Source organism: Corvus moneduloides, chromosome 4 (genome assembly GCF_009650955.1).
Source record: "Corvus moneduloides isolate bCorMon1 chromosome 4, bCorMon1.pri, whole genome shotgun sequence".
In the NCBI taxonomy this organism is placed as follows: domain Eukaryota; kingdom Metazoa; phylum Chordata; class Aves; order Passeriformes; family Corvidae; genus Corvus; species Corvus moneduloides.
The window spans coordinates 50,442,260-50,466,146 of NC_045479.1; the positions used below are offsets into that span (position 1 = coordinate 50,442,260).

Genomic DNA, 23,887 nt, shown 5'->3' on the forward strand with positions numbered 1-23,887 from the left:
AGCTTTTTTGCTATTCAGATTCTTTCTCCAAGCCCTCCACAGAAGTTCACCTTGGGTCCATTACTTCTACTAACAACCACACTCATTATAGAGAATGGCAAAACAGGCAAGTTTGGAAAGGAAGCTGGGGGACCACACTGGGTTTGCATGGCCAGGTTTAGGTAGGAGGGGGGCTACAGGGGTGGTTTCTGTGAGAAGGTGCCAGAAGCTTCCCACATGTCTGACAGAGCCAATGTCAGCCAGCTCCAAGACAAACCTGCCACTAGCCAAGGTCAAGCCTATCAGTGATGGTAGTTGCACCTATGCGACCACTATTTGATAATGTGAAAAAACTGCTCTGCAACAGTAATTGTACCAAAGAGAGTGTTAAGACAATGTGAGAGGAACAGCTGTGGAGACATCCAAGCCACTGAAGAACAAGGGGGAGACAGCGCCCCAGCTGTCGGGGCAGAGATTCCCAAGCAGACCATGGTGAGTCAGCCTGTCCCCCTGCAGCTGACAGAGATCCATGGTGGAGCAGAGATCCACCTGCAGTCCGTGGAGAACCCCATGCTGGGTTGAAGGAGGCTGTGATCCTGTGGGACGCCCATGCTAGAGTAGGGTCCTAGCAGGACTTGTGCCCTACAGGGGACCCACAATGGAGCAGTCTGTTCCTGAAGGACTGCACCCCATGGCAGGGGGCCCACATTGGAGCAGTTAGTGAAGAACTGCAGCCTGTGGAAAGGACTCACATTGAAGCAGTTCATGGAGGACTGTCTCTCAGGAGAGGGAGTGCTGGTTCCTGATGCAGCCCTGGAGAGGCTGCTGGCCTCCCTTGCTGCAAGAACAGACTGAATCTAGAAATCTGTAGGTGTCTTCAACAAGTATCATGTGCACAGTTTCTCATACAGTTAAGAAATCATGCCATGTGCAATACAGATGACAGCAGAGTAGCCAGAGCACTGAAAGCCCCATTTTCTGCATACCTTCTGAAATCGAGCTGAGGTTTTTCAATACACTAATGAAAATAATGTAGTTAAACCTGTATTTCTACATTCAAATAAAGACTGTTTTCAGAAAAGCTGAAGGCATGGAAGGCTCACTTGGAAATTTTTTTAAAGAAAAACCCCACCAAACTCTTAAGTAGAACACATCTTCCCACATATACTACAGCTCATAGTACATCTTAAAAAAACTGAAAATCCTTCCCCAGAGATATCTCTGTAAGTCCCACTTCCAGGGACTATGGCTCTATATTATATGAAGCTACACCATTTGGATCAGGATAAAAACTAGAATTTATCAGCTATTAAAACTGTTGAGGATACCCATCACATAATCATCTCATGTCAGGAATAGCCCATGTTGTATCTCACTTCTTTCTCAGTATAGCCCCATTACCTGGAAATGCCTATTTCTGGAATAGGGAAATGTAAATTTTCAAATATACACGTCCCCCTGCCTCCAGAACAAAGAAATGACAATACATGTCTTTAAAAGCAGAAATCTGCAGTTCTGATACCTGTTAGACCTTCAAGGCTTTGTAGCCTTGCTACCTACTAACAGGTATCAGAACTGAAGTCTCTGTACATAAAGATCCAAAGCAATATTTGCAGTACTTCACCAGTAACACAGGAGTTTTATTTGGGAAAGACGACCTGTAGCTTTTGCAGAACAGGTGAAACAGAAGGCAGATGCAAACACCTACTCACCCTTATGAGGAAGTGATAGCTTTGGGGAACACCTGAAGGGGTTCAAAGACAACAAAAGAAAGAAGAATAAATCGCACATTTTAAATCTTGTCCTCAACAAGGAACTTGGATGAAATAAAAGAAGATAAACCAAACACATACTGAAGTCAATGGAGACTATAACAGAAAGCTCACTCTTTCTCAATTTAAGAATACACATACCCCAAACTACTCTTTATTACTTGTAATTGGCTAACAAGAATAATTAAGGGTAATGCCTTATGACAGGTCAGGTACTGCACAAGTCAAATTTAAAGAGCAGAGCAAATCCCAAGGCACAGAAGAGAGACACAGGACACACAAGCCACAGTGTATCTTAGATGGGAAAATTAAAAAAAACCAAACTTGCAGTTCTTTCAGATCTCCACAGGATCACCCAAGGCCCTAATTTTACATAACAGCCTAAAGATTCAGAAAAGGCCATTTTATGAATAGTCATCCCTATGAAAACAAGTTAGGTATCCAATAACATTGCAAGTAGGAACCTCACTGCATCTTTAAGCAACTAGGTATCCCAAAGGATTTGGCCCGAGGTCCAATTCACTCAATCCTCGGCATCTCAATTTGCACTACTGTAGGAGGAGAACAACAGCAGCAGGGCTGCGCAGCTTACCTGCTTAATACATGCAAAGCTCTTTAGCATTCTCCTCCAATCCCCTCATAGATGTGCAAATCATTGTATTCTTACTGTTCTAGGATAATGACTGCAATTTGACAACTTGCAGAAGGAGGCCTCACAGCAGGGACGTTTTCATATGAAGGCTCCCTTAGGAGGTGCTGGTGGGGGTAAGAATTCTGACAGTGTAGCTCAGGGGCCAGATGTTGAAGGAAACTTTTTCTTTGCTTCCTGCCCTATCACTACCATATTGTGACACCTTGTCAGAGAATTTGAAAGAGGCACTGCAACAACATGAAAGTGAATAAAGGTTCTTGAAATGCATTGTTTAAACCTGAGTTTGGAACCCAAGAAGGTAAATGCAATTTTTTTTTTTCATGATATGGTATGTTAAAATATTCTTTGTTCCTTTGGCTCTTAACATGTCCTCTTCATGCAGCGCAGTTTCTGATCAATCAATTAATGAAAACAGCCTGAAGTGGTTACTCCAATTCCCTTGCTTCTTGTGAGCGGTTTATGGAATTTTGAACACTATACTTGAACAGTGCAGGATGCCAAGGATGCTGCTGGCACAAAACTTATGTTTAACCCAAATGATGTTTACATGTGTGCTTGCAATTGTGACTACAAGCATCAGAAACAGGTGATCCATAAGATAATTTAAAACGACCAAGCTTCTTCCAAACTTATTTTAGAGGTCATCTCCTGAAGTTCAGACATTTGACTCACTTCTGCAAAATCACTTTACTGTAACTCTCACACTGGAAAAAAAAATTACCAGCAACTATCATGCATTACTTTTTCCCTCCTAAGTACTTTACACCAAAGGCATAATAATTTAGTTAAATACCGATAAAACTTTTCTGGAGCCGATTTTCTGTTCAACTGCAAGAGCTCCAAGTTAAGCTTAAAGGCCTCCATCTGACCAGATCTTTTCTCAAAATTCATGGAAAAAAAGTTTAAACTTCTATTGTCTCAAATGTCAAGATCTACTAGTGGCAGAAAACGCATCTCTTGAAATGGAAGTTATATTCAGTGTCCTTTGAAGTGGCTTTGTTAATGCAAATTGTCACTTAAGTGAAGAAGGGCAGGCTAAGAAGCAGAAATCTTTTCAACCACTTACTAGTGGTTGAAATAATTCCACTTAACTAATGAGAGAGTACATGTAGGAAACACAGTTTGAACAACAGGCCTGACCACTTCCCCCTCCACTACCAACCCCAAAAACCCCAAACATCTTCACCCAACAGAAACTCCCAAAAGATGCTGGGTGTCAAAGTTCTAGTATTACCTGTGAGTCATCCCATCACTGACCAACTGCAATTGAACCGAACCGTATTTCAAGCTGATTAGAGGAGGAGTGGTATGTATATAAAAGGTTCTTCCTTTCACAATATGCACCCTGTTAGTTTAGGATTAATTCTAAGGCAATATGAAGAAATAGAGAACCATTTTTAAAATATTTTCTTTTCTATACTTTGTTCATGCTGATAGAATGTTCACTTCCATTTCTGGTAGATGGTGGTGGTGAATACAGCTTAGCCACTCTGACACCAGCTTGGGAGCAGAAAAAAACAGAAAAAAATCCCCGAACTTATGTTTTGCCTCTGGCTTCATCAATCTGTAGGATGTTCCTGGCATTGAAGGACGAAAGGAGGTAAAACAGTTCCAGTAACAAGGAAACACACTAACACAATGCAATTCTCTGAAACAAAAAAGCAGAAAACAGTGGTAACAGTGATTGGAATAGCACTCAAGTTTTCATCTTCTCCTTACTAGTCTCTAGAGGGAATATGAAAGGTTAAGACTCCACACAACATTTCTGAAAACTTACAGACCAAAAGTTTCACACACCCATTCAGGTTTATGTTTTTTTAGACTCCTTTTGTTTCATTTTGAAAGAAAAATGTCCCTTACAAAATATTCAGCATTTTTACAGATGTTTACTGAAACCTGCAAAAACATAACTAGTTTGAATTCACTTACACCAACTCCCTTTTTTCCTAACATAGCTGGTTTGGTAAGCAGATCAAAACCAGTTGTAAATGTTTCACTGTGGGATTACAAACACCTTTTTAAGTGGAGAAAATATTAAGAAAAAATTTGTAGTGAAAGACCAGACCAAGAAAAAACAAGCTGCTATGCCTTCTAAGGTCTGCATTCTTATAGCTAAGGACTACTATAATCCTTTTAATAGATGTGATGAAACTCTTAATAGAGGTGAGTATCCCTAAGGAAGCAGATTTCAGGCATAATTTAAGTATCATAGTTCAGTGGGAAATGACTTTTTAGGCTATATGTAACAAGATTTCCATAGTTCTCTTGATTGTGAAAAGAAAAAAACCCCACACGTATCTCTCGGCAAGAGAAAAGATCTTTATCAAGTTAAAACTGAACATGATACTTAAAATATTTTAAACCATCCCAACCCCCAAAACACATCTGCATTATAATTTTAAATACAAACGTGATATATACTCAGAATTTGCTTATGTTCACCTCTGAACAGTTAAAGTAAAAACCGAAACCAGTAATTAGTAAGCAATAATCACAGCTTTATGCTAAAAAAAGAAACGCAGCATTGACAAGATTTTAGACCTGCATTCTTATACCAACAATGAATTTCAAACAACAATGAATTTCAAAATAAAACCCTAAGATACTCTTAAGTAACAGTTTTCATTTTTAATAACTTTATTTTTAGATCCAAGTACATACTAGATACTACAGATATGATCGGAAACAGCACTAAAATTATTTTTGGGTTCTCTTTGCTACTAATTTAATTGTAAATAAGAAAAAACCAAATCCAAGCAGTGTTACCACTCCCATTTTTACTAATCTTTTTCCCAAGGTGGCTGCTTTTTCTGGAGGTTTCACTCGGTTAGGTTCATTCTTCTCTTCATGCTGAGGCAGATGTTAAATCCATGTAAAAAGTACAAAAAAAAAGTTAGTGTGAAAGCTTCTTAAGTAGATTATAAAGCACCCAGTCCTAAAAATCTGCATGCATCTAGGATTGATACTACTTCTTTCTGTCTCTGTTCTACTTAATTTGAAATAAATGTGTGTAAACCTTCATCTTATCTGATGTTCAATCATTCTGTAACATATATTAGAAAAACGAACTGTTCATTTACAAACTTAATTACTCAGCAGTAAAATACTGCTATTATTAGATGCTACAAAAATCTAATAACAAAACAATTGAACTCCAACTGTCAAACATTTTAACTAGAACTTCTGCCATTTAATTACTAAAACAACTGTTTATTTATAAAGGAAGTTAAATACATAACAGATTAGACTTTCTTGAAATTAAAGGAAGAGTGGAAAGTACCTTACAAGTGCCTGCTCAAATACATGCTGAACCTGAGTGGAGCCTTGTCATAAAGGACAGCAGGGTTAGGTTCTTATTTTCTACCTTAGTTCATAATGCTTGGAAGGCCATCTCACTTACTGCACTTTCAAAAATTATATGCTATAGACATGTACTGCTGGCAAAGTCTTGTAATGATTAAGGTTAGCAAACAGTACTGAAGACTTCAAGGGAATTTATACAAACATTTTATGTAAGAGGTTTAACTGTTTCACTTAGATTCACACGTTCACACTAAACGCGATTCACACGTTCACACTAAACGCTTGGGTGCTCTACATTCAAAAGTGCTCCATCATAAATTAAGTAAAACAAAAATGCCTTGTATTAAAGCACTCGTAAGTGAAATTCATAAAACATAACAGGATTTAAAAAAGGAATTGCATTTTTGAAGTAATTAGAAGGCGGTTTCACACAGGACACAAAGATACCATGCTTCATCTTGACAGCTATTAAACCTTACGTACAGATAAAGTCAAGTGGCACCAAACTTGGAACCCTCCCAGCCGTTATAACTGGCCTGCATATATAGGAGGCAAATATATACACAATTGATGATTGCATATGCAAAAAAAGGAATAAATAGCTAGTAAGTTCTTTGCCACAGTTTCTACCTCTTAATATATTTGCTGTTAAGTGATTTATTGGGAGAAGGCTGTTATACTACATTAAATTTACTTAAACTACAGGAAATTGAATTAGTAGCATTATACTCAAGGTCTGAGTTCCACATGGCTTCATTCAGCAACAGATTCCTTTCTGACACTGATGCTCCATTTACCCTACCCCAGTGGCCGTTCATTTTACCAGCCTATTACTTAAAATGACCCCATCTGACAAGAGAGTGTCACTGTGTTGGTTTGAGAATGACTGATGTGGTGCTAACATCTAGCCTTGACCTCTCCCACCCTCTTCTTTTGTCACTCTGCAGTTATCTGGGATGCCTCCCATTCAATCCATAAAACCTTAGTATCTTCCTTGTGAGTCAATAATTCCAAACAAAAGATTCCTTAATTAAAAAGTAAGAGTGTAAGTATTCAGCGTGGCATCTATGCCACAGTGGTTGTCCAAGAGCACAGGGATAAATTCCAATTAATTCTTTCGTGCAGTAGAAAGAAAAAGGCAGATTGTGCTTTCCTTTGGAGATTCTCCACAGGTAGATTGTGCTTTCTTTTGGAGATTTTCCACACTGCAGTGGAATACTAGAGATTATTTCTCATTCTGTCCGTGAAAAGGTGGAAGGGGGAGAGAGCAATGCAATGCCCAAGCTAAAGCTAAACAGCCGTTGGCAGACCAAGGTATGAAACATTTCCCTGATGGATGCCACATTTGTGGTTGCATCAGGAACTTGTACACAGTATTTAACAGCCTCACTCACACACACCCACCTCCACCACCAGGTCCTTCAGTTTGCCAACTTCTTCTCCCAACTTGTTAACACTGCAAATCAAGTCTTTGCAGACTTCAATATAACATTCAGTTGGTGCCCACTGCAGTACCATCTGTTAATAAATAGTTATTTGCCATAATTACATAATTGTAGATTATAATTTAATATTCTACAGTTAATGTATCACAAAAGACAGTGCCAGAAAATGTTAATAACTGCATTTATACTGGGTTTTAATTGTATGATTTATGCACAACAAGCTACTACTTCCTAGCAGCCTTTGTTGGAAACTTTTGTCACCTCAACTCTCCTATCAGTAGAAACATGAAGAAACAAATCAATCTCCTTTAGTTGTGTGGCTTAACTCTTTGAAATAAATTATTTTTAAGAAGTGTCCTTTAGAGAAAGGGCATTGGACAGCTTTATATAACTATATAATAACCAAGATGGTTGGTATTCATAGTTTTCATGTTTTCATAGTATTCATAGTTTTCATTTTACAAGGTGGAATAATACACTCTAAATCAATCTTTTGTTTGGTTGAATACCTTGTGAGAATTTTTGAGGAAATGGTTATTCATGGTCTGCACAGGAATGATCAGCTTACTACACTCTTTATTCAACTTCTGAAGAAACTTGAGGAATTCATCTTCACTAGAAAAATAAAACGATATTTTGTTATTTGTCAAATGCTGTAACTTTTTGCAAGCCAAATATTACCTATGGATTTCCAACACTGGCTAGTGAGTTAAACATGCAGTTTCATAACACACAAAAAACCCAGTATCATTTTAACAGCAAACAGTTAAAGACATTTAACACCTTAGCAAGTTTGGTTTTTTCCCCCCTTGTTTGTCCCATCCCATCCTCTCCCTCCCCCACCTTATTTTGGAAGGACAATATTTTTGACCTGCAGCTTACATTTTTGAGGTAGATGCGAGGGAAAAAGTCTGGTTTGTACTTTGGAGCTAGGACTGAAATGACTAGGTTTAGGGTCATTTAAAGCAGAGTGGAAGAAAGTAAGAATTCAGTAATACTGGCTTGGCCCTTGGATCTGCCACTCAGTGCCATGGCCTAGTTGAGGTGTTAGGGCATGGGTTGGACTCAATCTTAGAGGTCTCTGCCAACCTGGTGATTCTGTGATCTGGAAACATAGAGCCTTAAATATCCAATGTTACCTTTTTGAAGAAAATTTTTACTTGGTGTTCAAATACAAGCAGGAAGATAACTCTCAAAATTAGTTTGCTCCATGTCTCCAAAAAGTGGAGAAAGGTATAGAAAAATTTAACAGTTTATTTTCAACTTTAAGTTTCTAGAGCTTCCACATGACACTGACTCAACTGTACCGGAAATGTCAGAGAATTTTAGTCATAAATCATGGTGCTGGCCAGAAACTTGTTGCCATTCACCAGGAAGATGGAAAGAAGGCAAGGAAGAAGAGGATCCAATTGCTTTTACTGAGTGAGCTCTCAAACTCTGGAACTCCTGAGAAGTGTCTGTATCTCCAGTAGGAAAGTTTCTGATAACTCTAAGCTATATGGGTGAGTAACAGGCAGGGCCAAGAGACAATTACAAGTTCCTACTGCAGATCTTCCTGTTCTGCAGATCCATAGGATCTGAATAAACTAATTCAGACTCTTAACATTCCTCCATTCCCTAGGCAATCTGCTATTAAACCTAAATGCAACATACACCACTTGCTTCTTGCTTCTGAGGGCAAAGAGGTATCCACGAAATTTGTCAAACAGCTAAACTAAGCTACATGCCAATGCAGTGCAAGTATCTAAATGGAGATGGAATTTAGGCCATAGAGCACTTTCCTTCAACTTTGGGCACAGGATCATTAGTGAGTAAAATTTCTGCCACTGCTCAGGACATGTGTGATTTGCAATAGTGCTGAACTGTTAAGACTTTAACGCTTAAAACAGAATATACAGAAGTATTAATAGGAATGCTGGAGGTTTAAAACCAATACTGCACATGCTTTTCATGAAAATGCGGAAGTACAAAAGCCTATTAGTTTGTTTTTATAAAATAAACTATTGCTTGTTTCAGAACAATGTAATTGGACTGAGTATTTCAGTAAAGAACACAAACACTAAACATCTGGAGATAGTCTGAAAGCTCCTCCCACATTACTATAGTCAAGCCATAATCGCAAATATTTTCTTCTACTTAGAAAGATAACTTTTTAGCTGGCTGGGATCAGTTAGGGCACCTTTTGTGTTTCATCACAAAGGAAATTATACTTTGGAAATCTGGAAGGACACTCGGCAAATATAAAGTATGTCATGGGCTTGAATCAGGGAGGGGAAAAAACATTTAATCTATCATACTACTTCATTACACCATAGTTCTTTAAAAACTCCCTATTTTCATGGAATTTTATACCTGTTGCAATGACATGCTCTTGTATTTAGAAATGGAAATAATATTTTCAAAAAAGGATCACTTTTAAAAAGAATTAATGGCTGTCAAAACATCAGTGGCTAAATAGTGCTAGACACTCCGTAAGTTTATAATCAATCAGTTCAAGATTTTCTACTATGTTAGTTTTTCTATGACTTAATGACTGATTCTCCTTCTCACAGAATGACTTTGAACAAGTGGAAAGTAAAATCTTTATATAAAAGCATGTAAACATAGCCTAAGATTTTAGTCTCAAGGTCAGATTCCTAGAATACATGTCAGGCAATTTTCTAGGAAACTATGCAGTGCTTGCCATAACTGAAGTGCTGTCATATTTTGTGTACTTCAGTCTTAAATCAATCAATTATTTTCTGGTTTTGAGAACTACATATGATCTAAACCCACACTATACTAGGAATAAGATATGTGACTGGTGTGTGAGACTGCACCAGATACCATGTGGGTATTTTATTGTATTTGGCCACACACGGTGATGGATGATGTTTTATATTTCTCCACTTACTCCCTCTGTTCAAATTTTTAAGCTGCTCTGCTTGAATGTATGTACTAAACACTACTGTGGAACAATCTGAAAAAAGCACACATTTTAACATAAAAATGCATAAAGCTTAAACTGGGCAAAGTCCCCTTAAACTGTAGCTAATTATCACTCACTGAAGAGCCAACATCCATTTCTAAAGGCACCTAACAGATTTCTGGCCTACCACCTTGGCTCAGCAGCAAAGTCTCTATTTTAATACAAATGGCTCAGATGCTGTTAAAGTACTTAGGGTGTATCCGTATCATACTGGTTTATACCCTCCTGCATGCTGGAACTTCAGTTCTTCAGTATTGCAGGACGTGTCCAAGTTTGCAGGATTCTCTTCTGAAAGTACGCACTTGTTTTGATGGGAGAATTACAGAATCATAGAATAGTTTGAGTTGGAAGGGACCTTACAGACAATTTAGTTACAATCCCTTTGCCATGGGTAGGGACACCTTTCACTAGACCAGGTGTCTGAAAGTTCCATACAACCTGGCCTTGAACTCTCCTAGGAATGGGACATCCACAGCTTTTCTAGGTAACTTATTCTAATATCTCACCACCTTCACAGTAGAAAATTTCTTCCTTACATCATATCTAAACCTGCTCTCCATCAGTTTGAAGCATTCCCCCTTGTCCTGTCACTACATGCCCTTGTAAAAAGTCTTTCTTCGTCTCTCTGGTAGGCTCTTTTAGGTTTCTCTAAGGTCTCCCCATAGTCCTCTCTCCTCCAGGCTGAACACCTGCAAGTGTCTCAGCCTGTCTTCATAGGACCAGTGCTCCAGCCTTCTTGGTCATCTTTGTGGCCCTCCTCTGAACTCCCTTCCAGGTTGATATCCTTCTTATGCTGGGAGTCTTGGAGCTGGTTGCAGTAGTTCAGGTAGAGTGTCATGAGAGTGGAGTAGACAGGGAGAATCCCCTCTTGACCTGCTGGCCACTCCTCTTGGGATGCAGCCCAGGATACGATTGGCCTTCTGAGCTGCAAGTGCACATTTGCTGGGTCATGTTGAGCTTCTTGCAGGAGTTGGATTTGATAATCCTTGTGGGTCCCTTCCGACTTAGGATATTCTGTGTTTCTATTATTCTTGTCAACCAACACCCCCAAGTCCTTCTCCTCAGGGCTGCTCTCAGTCGATTCTCTGCTCAGCCTGTACTTGTGCTTGGGATTGCCCTGACCCAGGACATTGCACTTGGCCTTGCGGAATTTCCCACATCCACCACTCAAGCCTGTCAAGGTCTGGCTGAATGGTATCCTGCTGGAACCCTGGGCTCTGAGAATTTCAGCCTATCAGTACTGAGAGGCAGTGATCCTCAGAAGTACACTGTATTCGATCCAAAATCCTGGGAAAAGCTTCCTAAGTTGTGTGATAACACTGAGGTTGTTGCTGTGTAATTAAAACTCATATCACTGGGTGGAATATGTAGAGATGTAGAAAATTAGGTTTAGGGGATATAGGTAATAATAGGTTACAATATGGAGGCTTTTGGGTGTGGACTTGTCCTTCATCTTTTCTCTTCCTTCTTCACAAATCTGAGTGTTCTGGTATTGGTTCAAAAAACTCGCACTGCAGACCATGAATAGATAGTTATTGGATTATAAGTAAAAACATATTACTTGGTATTTCATAATTGGTTAATTTGGACCTTAAAAAGCCTTGGAAGTTAGAACTCTGGGCCATTTTCCACCCTGCCAACTAAGAGGCACATATCATACAGCTGTGCTATAGATAAGAAAATAATAAACAACAATTAGAAGAAAAGCCTGGTGTCTCCTGCGTTTTAATCCAAACTCTGAGTAAAAGAACTTGAAATTCAGAAACAAAGAAAATTAACAGTATCCCTTCCCTCCAGCACACCACACAACTCAGGGTCATTGGCACACACACCGAGGGTGTACTCAATCCCAGTCTCCACGTCACCAGCAAAGATGTTAAACAGCGCCAGCCCCAACACCAACCCCTGAGGGGTGTCACTTGTTACTAGTTTTCATTTGGACATTGAGCCGTTGCCCACAACTCTTGCCCAGAGTGACTATCCAGCCAATTCTTTATCTCCTCACAGACCAAAAGCAACATCAAAGTCTTCCATCAGGACATGAACTCCCTGCTCTTCAGCCCATCTCAGTCTTTCAAGAGCCTCTTCAAATGCCTTGCACATCTTCCCATGTCCTACAGCTCAAACTTGGCATTGTGCTGCAAAAACATAGCTCAAGCAGGCCACAAAGTCTCTTTTTCATAAACACAGTTATGGATAAAGATACCAGCACAGCACCAGCACTGGGAGCAATCAGTGTATGAATAATTGGTTGGGAGTGGAATACATACTAGACAGTCTCTGTCTGTATGGAACTGGGACTCTAAAGACAACACTATGGCAGGATCACATTATGACATGACTGCTAACACAGAGTGTCAGTGCAATTCAGTTCCCTCCAAGGCATGGAGACACGTACAGATTGAATTTGAACCCAAGCATATTCTTTGGGCCAATGAACAACATAACTAACAGGGACTCTAGCCTTACAGCATTCAAATAATACAGACAGTTCTCCCCACTGTTTTGGAGAGGGAAGTAATATCTATCACAGTACCAGCACAGCTGTCAGATCACTAGTCAAGAGGGGAATATACACACTTCAAAGAGGCGCTGAACCCTTACTATCTAATCCATTATTAGTAGCTATTCTTCTATAAGTTTGGGAATTAAGAAGAGGAAAGATATGACCATGGAATTTAAACTGAAGTCTAGTTGTGCTTTCCAGAAAAAAAAAAAAGTACTTCCACAAAAAGAACAAGAGACTTCAGAAATCTTAAGGCTCCTTTGTACTTACTGTATCCTTCCTTTTTTATTTTGTGCTGGATGTGGAGTGCTCTAGCAGTGCTTAGGCAACTTATTAAGTTTAATAGCTGAGGAACGTACCTCTCAGCTCAGGCCTGGCTTCCATGGTACTGCACAAGACTATAGTAAAAGTATGAGAGGTGTTGCAGACCTGATGCTTAAATACTATAATGAGAAAAAATATCAAGTTGGAATGGAAATCTGAAGGAATAACACTTTCTTTAAAAAGTTTCCTTATAAACCTACTGATACATACAATCTATGATAAGGAAAATAGCTTCTAAACTGCTTAATTGGTAAGAGAAAAAAAAAAAAGAGATATTTTGATTATTTTAAAAACTGCTTCTAGTGGAAGAGAAAAACAATGAAAAAATCTGGAATCTAAAGAGAAGAAGCATTTATGATTTAAGATACACATGTACAAGATATTGTATTAGGAGTTGAAAATTAAAGGCCTGTGCAGAAGTTATATGCATCTCTCCCTCCTGCACTTTTTAAAATTGCATCTTACAATCAGACAGATTTGATTGGAAGACTAGCAGAGCCTACCTTGTCTATGCTTCCAACTTTCTTTGTGCAAAACACAGCCACCACCAGCTCTCATAATCCACTAACTCGCATATTCTCAGGAATGTTATGCATTAAGGGATAAGGTGTGAAACACTTTTACCTTTGAGCCACAGAAAATAACACAGTCACCTTAAATAGTTAATATTTCACTTCCATTTCCTTAGATATACTATTAATACCTCATTTCCAGCTTCATAATTTCTGAGATATCTTCAATTTTTTTTTCTTCCACTTGCAGCTCGTGAATAGCATCTACGAGTTTCTGTTGATCTCCAGGATTTGTAATGCCAATCTAAAGAGTAATTCCAAATATTATTTACTTTTAAACTTAACTAGACATAACAGTACCATAACACTTACTGCACAAGCTTCTAAATATTAAGATTCAAAAGAAGTTATTTTTAAGCTATTGCAACCAGCTACAATGTATGTAAGTGACAAAGAAAAAAATAAAACCACAGAAAATATTCAATGATGCAGAACAAAATGGCAAGAGATGAGGAGCTGCCAAACCGAAATTGCACAGGATACTCAGAAAATCTGTTTAGGGTTCATTAAAAAAAAAAAAAAAAAAAAAAAGCAGTTTGCCTAAGTACCCCTGTGTTGTTAGGATGTTAGGTTTTCTATTTCAGAATCATCTCTGACAGCAAGATAATGAATCATCATTATGGTGATACAGCATTAACTCAAAGAAAGAGTGAAAACTATCAAATCAGCATAAAATAGAGAATTTTACAGGAAGACATCTTTTTTAACTGAAGGAAAACACAAAAGATATATACTATGTAACTGAGATTCTCTAAGTGATGCCTAGAACAGAAAACACTGGCAGCTGTGCTATCCATCAAGTATCTCAGATTGAATTTTAAGTCATATTTAAATCCTAGGCTGAGAGTTTTCTTGCAGAACACTTAAAGAATAGTTCATTTGTTAAAAGGGAAATGCTTCTGTGGCACATTCAATACTTTTCCTTGCTCATATCTGACAGGCTGCTGTGCAATGCAAGACTTCTGGTAGCAGCAGCCCTAAGATGCTCCTCCACACAAGTGAAAAACCTCTTGACTTTGTTCCTAAGGTGCCAGCTGAGTATCTAACTCAACAGGAGTAGACCACTCTGGCATTTGAGACTGCAAGGATCTTAGAGTCTCCAAAGCTAGGCTGTATGGGACCCTCACTGATATTCTGAGGACTTTAAGTTACTTTCTGCACCCTCAAAAATCTGGAAGATATTAGTGTTTGCAGTCTCCCAGATTCCTGTCAGAAAGAATTTTGAATAAACAGTTGACAACCCACATCAAATCGAAATTCTAGGGAAAAGATAGTGCCTAGGGAAATGCTTGCTTTTCTCTGAGACCCAGTGTTCTGGCACCCAATGTTCACTGTGACTGCATAAAACTGTCCTCCAGGTTCTCCACCAATTACAGATAACAGGTAACTATGGGCTCACAAGTGTGCCTTTAAACATTTCAAAACCATGTTAAGTTTATAGACAAGTAAGTTTTTCAGCAATGCAAAATCCCAACAAGATTAATCGGGAATTTAACTACATGTGTCAAGAACTTTTGAGTTTCTAACAGGTTTCTATGGGTACCTGAATAAATTTTACTGAAGTCTTTTTAGCAAATATCACTAGCAGCTTTAAGATAGAAAGATCTGGGTTTCCTATAAATAATCTGCTTCACTTGTGTTGAGCTGTAAGTTTGCTCAATTCATTAGTTCTCAGGTTTGCCTTGTGGAGCCCTATCTGTAATGAACTAATATTTTCTTAAGGCTTACAAAGCATTACAGCAGTCATTTCATCATGAAGAAGCAAGCTGATTTACACAATAGCATCTTGAGGATTAAAACTATCTTATTTAAAGTAGGGACTATTGTGAAGACTGCCTTTGCTTTTGACTCCACCTTCTCATTCCTGAAACCAGCAAATCAGGATGCAGCTTTCTGACCAGCGTATCAGGAAGATGTTGCACTTTGTTCCTCTAGAAATAAAATATCATTTTGTTTTTCTGCAAACGGATCACTTAACACCACCACATCTTGAAAAATATGTGTCGGGAAGTACAGAATGTGATAAATGTCACTATAGATAAAGCCTTCTACCACCACAGTAATTCTGCATTTGGAGGTAGAAGGTGCAGAACCAAGAGACGGAAGGTTGATAGATCAGTCCAAACTACTTTCCCATTTCTAGACCATCTCTGCAAGAACACGAAGTGACCCAGAATCTGACTGCTCATGCAAGAATGAATGCATGGAACAACCACAGTGCAGTAAGCCCTTCTTGAAGGATAAGTGAATTTTTAAGTTGGCGTTGGTTCACTTGCACTCTGCAGTCCAAATTATGCAAGTATTATTGTGAAGTGGCCATGTTTAAGAACGTGAAAGTGCTGTACAAGAACTTGCTTATATCTGTCAAACAGACTATAAGCACTCTCAATTTTAGCCAGATCAACTCTAGGAACATCTATTTTATTCTTTACTTAAATACATACAAAGCAGCCCCTCCAAATCCAAGCCCCAAGCTCACACTCCAGCATGAACGTGACAAGAGGTGAATAAGATGGCCTAAACACATGAAAGATGATATACTGCACAGATAAAACCAGTCAAGCTATGCATAAACTCTTGTATCAATGCCACTTTGCCCAAGTAACCACTAATTTTAATAACCTGACACATTTCTGTCAAATATTAAATGCTTTTTTCAGGGAGTAGGGGCAGAGAAATGAGTCCTGGAACTGTGATATAGACCAGATAATTATCTAATTATGTAGTTTAATTTCTGGATTATAGTTTGAATTTTGATGTGTCAACTTTTCATTATACATTCTCAAATCCAAAACAGGATGACAATTTCTCTTATTCTAAACTAAATAAAATGTCAGAAGAAACCTTTTTAGTCCTAAATGCATCCAGAAGCAAAATTACTTCTGTTGCTACCTTATGAGAAAAATGCTTAAAACAAAATAAAAAATGTGAATGTCATAAGTAGTAGACAAAAACCTCCAAATGTTGAATAGACATGTCCCAGTATATTGAACACATTTTTTCCAGAATGGAACAGTTTATAAGCTTAAGGAATGCAAGGATTTCAGCTTGAAAGACTCATTGTTTAGGCTCTGTTGTAGAATACAGATAAAGATATTTACAGAGAAAATATCTTCCTGATATTGTTTGATGGAAGAAAGCATATCATGTTAATGACAGGATTTCTCCCCAGTTCCCTGGATATAAAGCAGCTTGGCTCAGAGGCATCCGTCAGAGGTCATCATTAATCTTTGTAGTAATAAGATCCAGGCTATTTAAAACAGCTGGCTGTTAGCTGAAAGTCTGCCATCACAGTAAAAACTTTCAACTCTGAAGTTACAAGGAAACAGATTAGATTTGTTCTATCAGCAGCGTGGGGAAAAACCGTTAGCAGAGCTCTAAAATTAGACTGCATCAAGAATTTAGGATAACTTACGAAGTGCTAATAAGCCAAGAGTGGTATGTCATTTTTTAACTTCTCAACTGAAGACTCACTAATTAATTTACGTCCATGTACAAAGGATGACTTATTTTTCAGGAACTGTTTCCTGCTGTCGCAAAGTTAAGAGCCAAAGCAATTCAATTCTTACAGATATTATCTTCCTGTGTAGAAGCAGCTGATCCATGTAGTTATTTCAGTTTGTTCAAAGCTTTGTTTGCTTTTAGAACAGGGAGCCTCAAACAATTTAGAACATCGAAACAGAAGGTATGATTTTGAGCGAAATTACACCTCTTTGGAGAAGGAACCATAAAGCTTAGCCATTTACTGAAGTCCACAATTGTCTCCTCTTTCCCCAATGTTTCCTGGACACAAACAAGCAATGACAACAATACCAAAGCAAGTGATCATTATTAACATACACTCAGACAGATTTACCACTTATTGCAGTCATGACCAACACAGCAGCTCACACAGTAATGAGAAGAAATCCACAAGAATCTCCTTAAAGGACAAAACTACTATCAATAGGAGCTTTAGAGTTCTAAAAATCCCAGGACACCAGGATGCTGTCCAATGACCCTGAGGCTTCAGAAGAGCAGTAATATCAAAACACACTGACATGCCTTATAATATTTTGTCCTAGATGAACTCTTAAAAATCTCTTCATTGACAAAGCTCCCTGTATGAGCACCCCCTGAGAATACAGAATTACTTGTGAGTTCTGTCAGAAAAATTAACTCTACTCAGTTTTAAGACAAAACGACAAGCAAAACAATCCTTGCTGACATCCACTCTAAAGGAATACAACGTTGGATCCAGCTGCTAGAACACACGCCTTGCTGGTACCAGGATAAGGAGAAAAAAAACTGACACTAAGGACATGGCTAGCGCCAGTAGCAGGGAGCAGTCTTGAAGCGGCTGTTTTTACGAGGCGTCTTTGGAATCCCAGACCAGAGGTTCCAAAGCTCCCCAGTACAGAGTGCTCAGAAGAATCCCGCAGCCTGAAGTACTTATGTTGTTCCAATGAGACTCCTATAATTGCATTTTATCATAGCATCCTCCTGTAAGCACAAAGTCCTTTCATTTCCCACAGGCAAAATTCCAGCAAAGACTAATGAAAAGCAACCACCAATCTCAGCTGAGAACTGAAGCCTTGTAGTAATGCATCACGTAGTCAAAAGACCAACCTTTGCAAACAGCGAAAGACCAACCTTCCCAGCTGCAGTGAACTGTAAGAAACAAAATCTTCTCTTTTTTCCCTTTTTTTTTTTTTTTTGGGATACAAACGTGTGTGGGATATGAGATTCTACAATTTAAGCAATTATAATGTAAGACAGCTCTTCTTTCTCCAACAAAAATAACCACCTCACAAAGGAGGACCACACCTGTAAGAGTTGTTTAGTATTATCTACTGTTAATTCTAGAACTGACTTCCTTTCAGAGAAATCAGAATTAAAAACTAAAAATGGTAGCAACTAAAATATAAACTGGAACTATTTCCTGTTCCTGATCAATCACTGATCTGTGAAATTACATACTTCAGAATAAGCCTGTCTATATTAACATTAAAATTCAAGAAGTTGCAGAAGATGCTGAAAGAATTCTTGCAAGGTTAGACATTTATAATGAGAAGTTAAGACATTAAAAACATTTAAAAAAGAGGACAAAATTAAATTAAGCTATAAAGTAGTAAGCTGACCTGTATTAAGTCATCTTTTTGCATGGTCAGAAGTTGTCTTAAAGTTATATCTTGTTCCTGTATAAAACAAAGGGGTTTCTGACATCAAAAAAGAACTTCAGAATACAACAGTTTTAACTTGATTTTCTTCCCTGTTTTACTTCAGTTTTCAGGAACAAAACCAGCTACAAAACACCAATATAGAAGCAATGAAAGATCCATCTAGTTTAGAAACATCCAGTGTTGTGATTAATGCACATAATCAAAGAATCCAACTTAGTCCATTGCAGTTTAACTACCCATTTCATAAATAAGTTTCTGTTTAAGAAATTTATTTGAATTAATATATTAATAGTGATATAACCTTTTTATTATGCAGTAGGTTTATTTTGCTTTCACTGATTACTTCACAGGTAGCAGATATACCACAAAATTACCTCCAATAATCCTCTAATGTGTTCTAGATCAAGACCATGTAAAAACACTTCCATATCATCAAAAGTCGAATAGGAACTGTAAAGATAATTAATAAGACTGTAGTTAAAAACAGTGTAAATTTGGGAAAAAAAAAAAAGACGTCCAGAACAAAATGTTACAGAAGTTACAGAAAAGCTTGGGAGCAACCTGAAGTTGCACACACCTGCTGATGACAGAAGTACCTTATAAGCATACAACTTAAATCTATCAAAAATTTATAGATGTTTTTTCTGTCTAATAAATTGAATTGAGCCTAAAGGGGGATGACTTTCATACATAAAGGTCATTTTAAGTCACAAAACATTCCAAATGAACCTTAAAGCTGGGTCACAAAAGCCTGAAAAATGTGGAAGTGGGGTTAAGGAAGGTAAGTACGTATTCTTATCAGATAACATTCATATTAATTGGATTCGGCTCCCAACTGGTATCCTTCTGGTTCCATTTAAGCCAAAAAAGGTTATCAAGAAAACAGGACCACCTGTAATTAAAGATAGCAGAAATTACTCCATCAAGAAACTTGTCAGAAGACTACTGTTCAGAAGGTAGACTGAGGAAGTAGTTAACACTGAACTGCAGGTACAGAGTTTAACATTTATAAACAAATATAAAACATCAATTTTGACTCCCTGTTCTACCAAGGGGTATAAAAGTGTAAGAGGAAAAATAACTGAACAGCTTTCAACAATCAGATGAACTGTAATGAAAAGAATTAAACTGAAGAGCAAATCCAACAAAATCCTGAAAGGACTACTGCATTTGCCTCAACGAATCTTTGGCCAAAATCCCGAGTTATGACATACTTTGCTCTGTCTTGTTTTAGGCCCTGAAATAAAGGTCTGCCTCCTCTTCCCTTCAAAAACTGAAGGAGCATCTTGAGTGCCATCACACAGCATGTACAGGACAGCCAGAGAATCAAGCCCAGTCAGCACAGGTTTAGGAACAACGGGTCCTGCTAGACCAGCCTCCTTTTAAGACTAGGTGACTCACCAAGCAGATGAGGGAAAGGTTGTGGATGTTGTCTATCCGGACTTCAGTAAATCCTCCAATACTGTCTTCTACAGCATTCTCCTGGAGAAGCTGGTAGCTCAGTTAAAACCTGGCTGCATGCCCAGGCCCAGAGAGTGGTGGTGAACAGAGTTACATCCAGATGGTGGCCAGTCATTGGTGGTATTCCCCAGGGCCCAGTGTTGGGGCCAGTCCTGTTTAATAGTTTATCAATGATCTGGATGAGGCGATTGAGGGCACCCTGAGTAAGTTCACACATGACACTAAGCAAGGTGAGAATGTTGATCTGCTGGAGGGTTAGAAGGCTCTGCAGAGGGATCTGGACAGGCCGGACCAATGGGCCAAGGCCATTTGTATCAGGTTCAACAAGGCAAAGTGTTTGGTGCAGCCCTTGGTCACAACAACCCCATGCAGTGCTACAGGCTGGGGGAAGAATGTCTGGAAGGGGGCCCAGCAGAAAAGGACCTTGGGGTACTCACTGACAGCTGAACATAAGCCAGCAGTGTGCCCAGGTGGCCAAGAAGGCCAATAGCACCCTGGCTTGGATCAGAAATTGTGTGGCCAGCATGATTAGGGAAGAGATTGTCCCCCTGTACTCAGCACTGGTGAGGCCACACCTCAAGTTCTGTGACCAGTTCTGGGCCCCTCACTACAAGAAAGACATTGAGGGGCTGGAGAGAGTGCCCAGAGAAGGGCAACAGAGCTGGTGAAGGGTCTAGAGAGTGAGTCCAGTGAGGATAGGCTGAGGGAGCTGGGGTTCTTTAGCATGGGGAAAAGGAGCCTCAGGGGAGACCTTATCACTCTACAACTGCCTAAAAGGAGGCTGTGACCAGGTGGGGGCTGGTCTCTTCTCCCAGGCAACTAGCAACAGGACGAGAGCTGACACAAGGGAGGTTCAGGTTGGACATCTGGAGGAATTTCTTCACTAAAAGGGCAGTCAAGCATTGGAACAGGCTGCCCAGTCGAGTCACCATTCCTAGAAGTGTTCAAGAAATGACTAGATGTGGCACTTAGTATTAAGTTAGTTGACATGGTAGTGTTAGGTCATGGGTTGGCCTCGATGGAGGTGTTTTCCAACCTAAATGATTCTAGGATTCTAAGAACAGAATCTGGTGAGGCTTTGTCTGAAGTACTCTGAGACTACTTCACTGTGAACCATTACCCTGTCAACTGCCATCAGCCCATCAGCCAGCCTAATGCTACAAAACTAGAGCATTCCAAATCCAGCAGGAGCTGGCTAAGCTGGGTCAACCTGACCAATCAGAACCGACTATGGGCACTGCAAGGTATCTTTTTAAGATCACACATCTCAAGCTGAAGGATGAAAGTGGATGGTTTGTGGAGGACTTCTTAGCCAAGTTCTTGCACAAAATCATATCCGGGATCTCTGAAGTTGCTGAAGCAGGTGCTGATTTCAGGCACAGGGCACCTTCAAGCCTCAGGGCCAGGGGCACAGTCTGCCAAAACTTCCAGAGCTTAACTGGTGTTCATACTTAATTTTGACACTCCAATTGATTCAGGAAAAAAGAAAAGGGCATAGCCCTTCTTGGTGGCAATGAAGCTGAAAACAGGCATTCAGTGAAAGCATCAACAATTTCATATAAAATGATAATTTGGTATTAATATTTAGTATCAAAAGATAACCACAGAACAAGGAGTGTGCAACAGGGAAGCATAAGAACTTAACAGAGCTGAAATGAGCACGCTCTTTGTTTATATTGCCAAGGAACTTTGCAATCTTGAAAAATTGATAGTACGTGAATATACTTACTGTGGACTCTTGGTAGCACTCCAATCTAGACACATTATGTATTAGAACAACTTAATCATTGATATGAACAAATATAATCTCTTAGGAATGTTTATAAGCTAAAATTACACTATAACTGTATTTACCCAACTCTGTGATCAGAGACAGCTGTCAGAAATTTGCAGATAGCCTCGTGCTCAACTGTTTTATGGTATCTCCCTTGCAAGTGATTTGCAGCCAAAGAGAGCAAACTAAATATCTGGAAGAACCAAAATGAATTAATTATTATTAAAACACAAAACGCATAAAAAATATATGGGAATAGCATTACAATCAATTACTACTTACAGGGAGCATGAAACACCTGCCAATTCTCTAAAGCATATATCTATAATGAAAAGTTGAAACTAAACTAAGAGTTTCTCAATTAACCAAATTCTGGCACAACGATGAACTGACACAGAGCACAACAGTGTCTATCACGTGGTCTAAAAAAAAGTCTGCCACTACAGAAAAAGCCAAACATCAACACAGTCATTCACTTTTGCCGCTTGTAAACAAGAGTTCTACATACTCAGTGCAATAAATTCTCTGAAGGGCACAAGGCATATGACTCTTTTCATGTCTTCATTTCCAGTGCACATATAAACATAACACTTACCAATTTACAACTGACAATCTAAGTTAACTATGTCTGACAGACAGGGATTCTTTCAACTGATTAAAGAAGAAGCCCTCTGCTAGGCATCACTATGCAGTACTGATCGATTCCAGACATTGAACTGCCTCTGTGTGGGTTTTGAGATAGTTACAAGAAAATTCAGCAAAAGAAGTAGAACCTCAATAAAGCTAAATGAATGGTGAAACCACTTGCCTGGAATTCAGGTGACTAGCCAGTTTTATATACATACACAAGTACATGGATTGATCCTGGCTGGCAAATAAGCCCCTACTAAGGCCAGCAGGACGGGGGAGAATGAGAAAGGTAAAAGTGAGAAAATTTTTCATGGACTGAGACAATACAATTTGATATGTGAAGGGGAAAAAAAACCAAACCCAAAAACTAAGTGATGCATAGGCAGGCACCTACCACCTCCCTACCAGCAGACCAGTGCCCACCCGCTCCCCAATTTTATTGCTGAGCATGATGCTACAGGGCATGGAATACCCCTTGTGTCAGCTGGAATGAGCAGCTGTGCCCCCTCCCAACCTCTTGCTCACTTCTCAGCCTACTTGCTAGAGATGGGGAGCAGCATGAGAAACAAAGATGGCCTTGATTCTGCATAAACACTGCTCAGAAATAGCTAAAATCCCAGCGTATTATCAACACTGTTTTTGGTCACAACCCTAAAACACAGCACCATACAGGCTGTTTGGAAAAAAATAACTCCCAGTCAAATCCTGAATAATACAAAAGAAAAATATTCTCCGTCCCAGAAAGAGTTTCTGCAGACATAGTCTATATGACAGCCCCTTTGGGTTGTCAACAGCCTCAAGAGCAGACCCTGAAGCTGGAAGAAGCTCATGACCATTAAATATCACAATACCATCTGCAAGACTTTGCACCAATTGTGTGAAAGTTAGCACTAAAGGTCAAGAGGCAAGAGCCATCTCTCAAGTGTGACGAGCCTGTATTCCCTCCATGTCAGAGAAAGTCATGTTATGAGATAATATGGCTGCAACCTGCTGAACAAGTTGTTTATCAAAGGCAGAAAGCATTTGTAACCATTTTCAGTAACCTGAGCTAGCAGATCACTGAGCCTCAGACACAGCTCTTGCTAGTTTCCACTGACAGCTCTGTGCATAGTTATCATTTTTTCTCCTGCCTAGCCCTTGAGTCTGGCAGGGAAAAAAAAAAGAGGCAAGAAAAACAAGCTGTAAATTACAATTCATAAGACTAAATTATACATTTTTGAACAGCCACTGTAAAAAGCCACATCATTGGTAAGAGTAACTCAAAACAAAATACACAGGAATATGGTCTGACTGATTCACCATGTATCATCTGATACAGCAGTAAACATATTTATTTTAG

At 39.0% G+C, this 23,887-nt stretch overlaps 1 protein-coding gene across 2 annotated transcripts in view; it reads right to left on the reverse strand.

The window, feature by feature from the left end:
• Positions 1-4,702: 4,702 nt before the first annotated feature.
• Positions 4,703-23,887, reverse strand: part of ASZ1 (ankyrin repeat, SAM and basic leucine zipper domain containing 1) — a 38,086-nt gene continuing 18,901 nt past the window's right edge. For both annotated transcript variants that reach the window (XM_032107482.1, XM_032107481.1), the window contains exons 7-13: positions 21,999-22,111; positions 19,058-19,133; positions 18,642-18,698; positions 13,653-13,765; positions 7,661-7,766; positions 7,111-7,224; positions 4,703-5,253 (exon numbers count right to left, since the gene is read on the reverse strand). In XM_032107482.1, the coding sequence (XP_031963373.1) occupies positions 5,101-5,253; positions 7,111-7,224; positions 7,661-7,766; positions 13,653-13,765; positions 18,642-18,698; positions 19,058-19,133; positions 21,999-22,111 (732 nt within the window). In that variant the 3' untranslated portion in view covers positions 4,703-5,100. The remainder of the gene's footprint in view (positions 5,254-7,110; positions 7,225-7,660; positions 7,767-13,652; positions 13,766-18,641; positions 18,699-19,057; positions 19,134-21,998; positions 22,112-23,887) is intronic.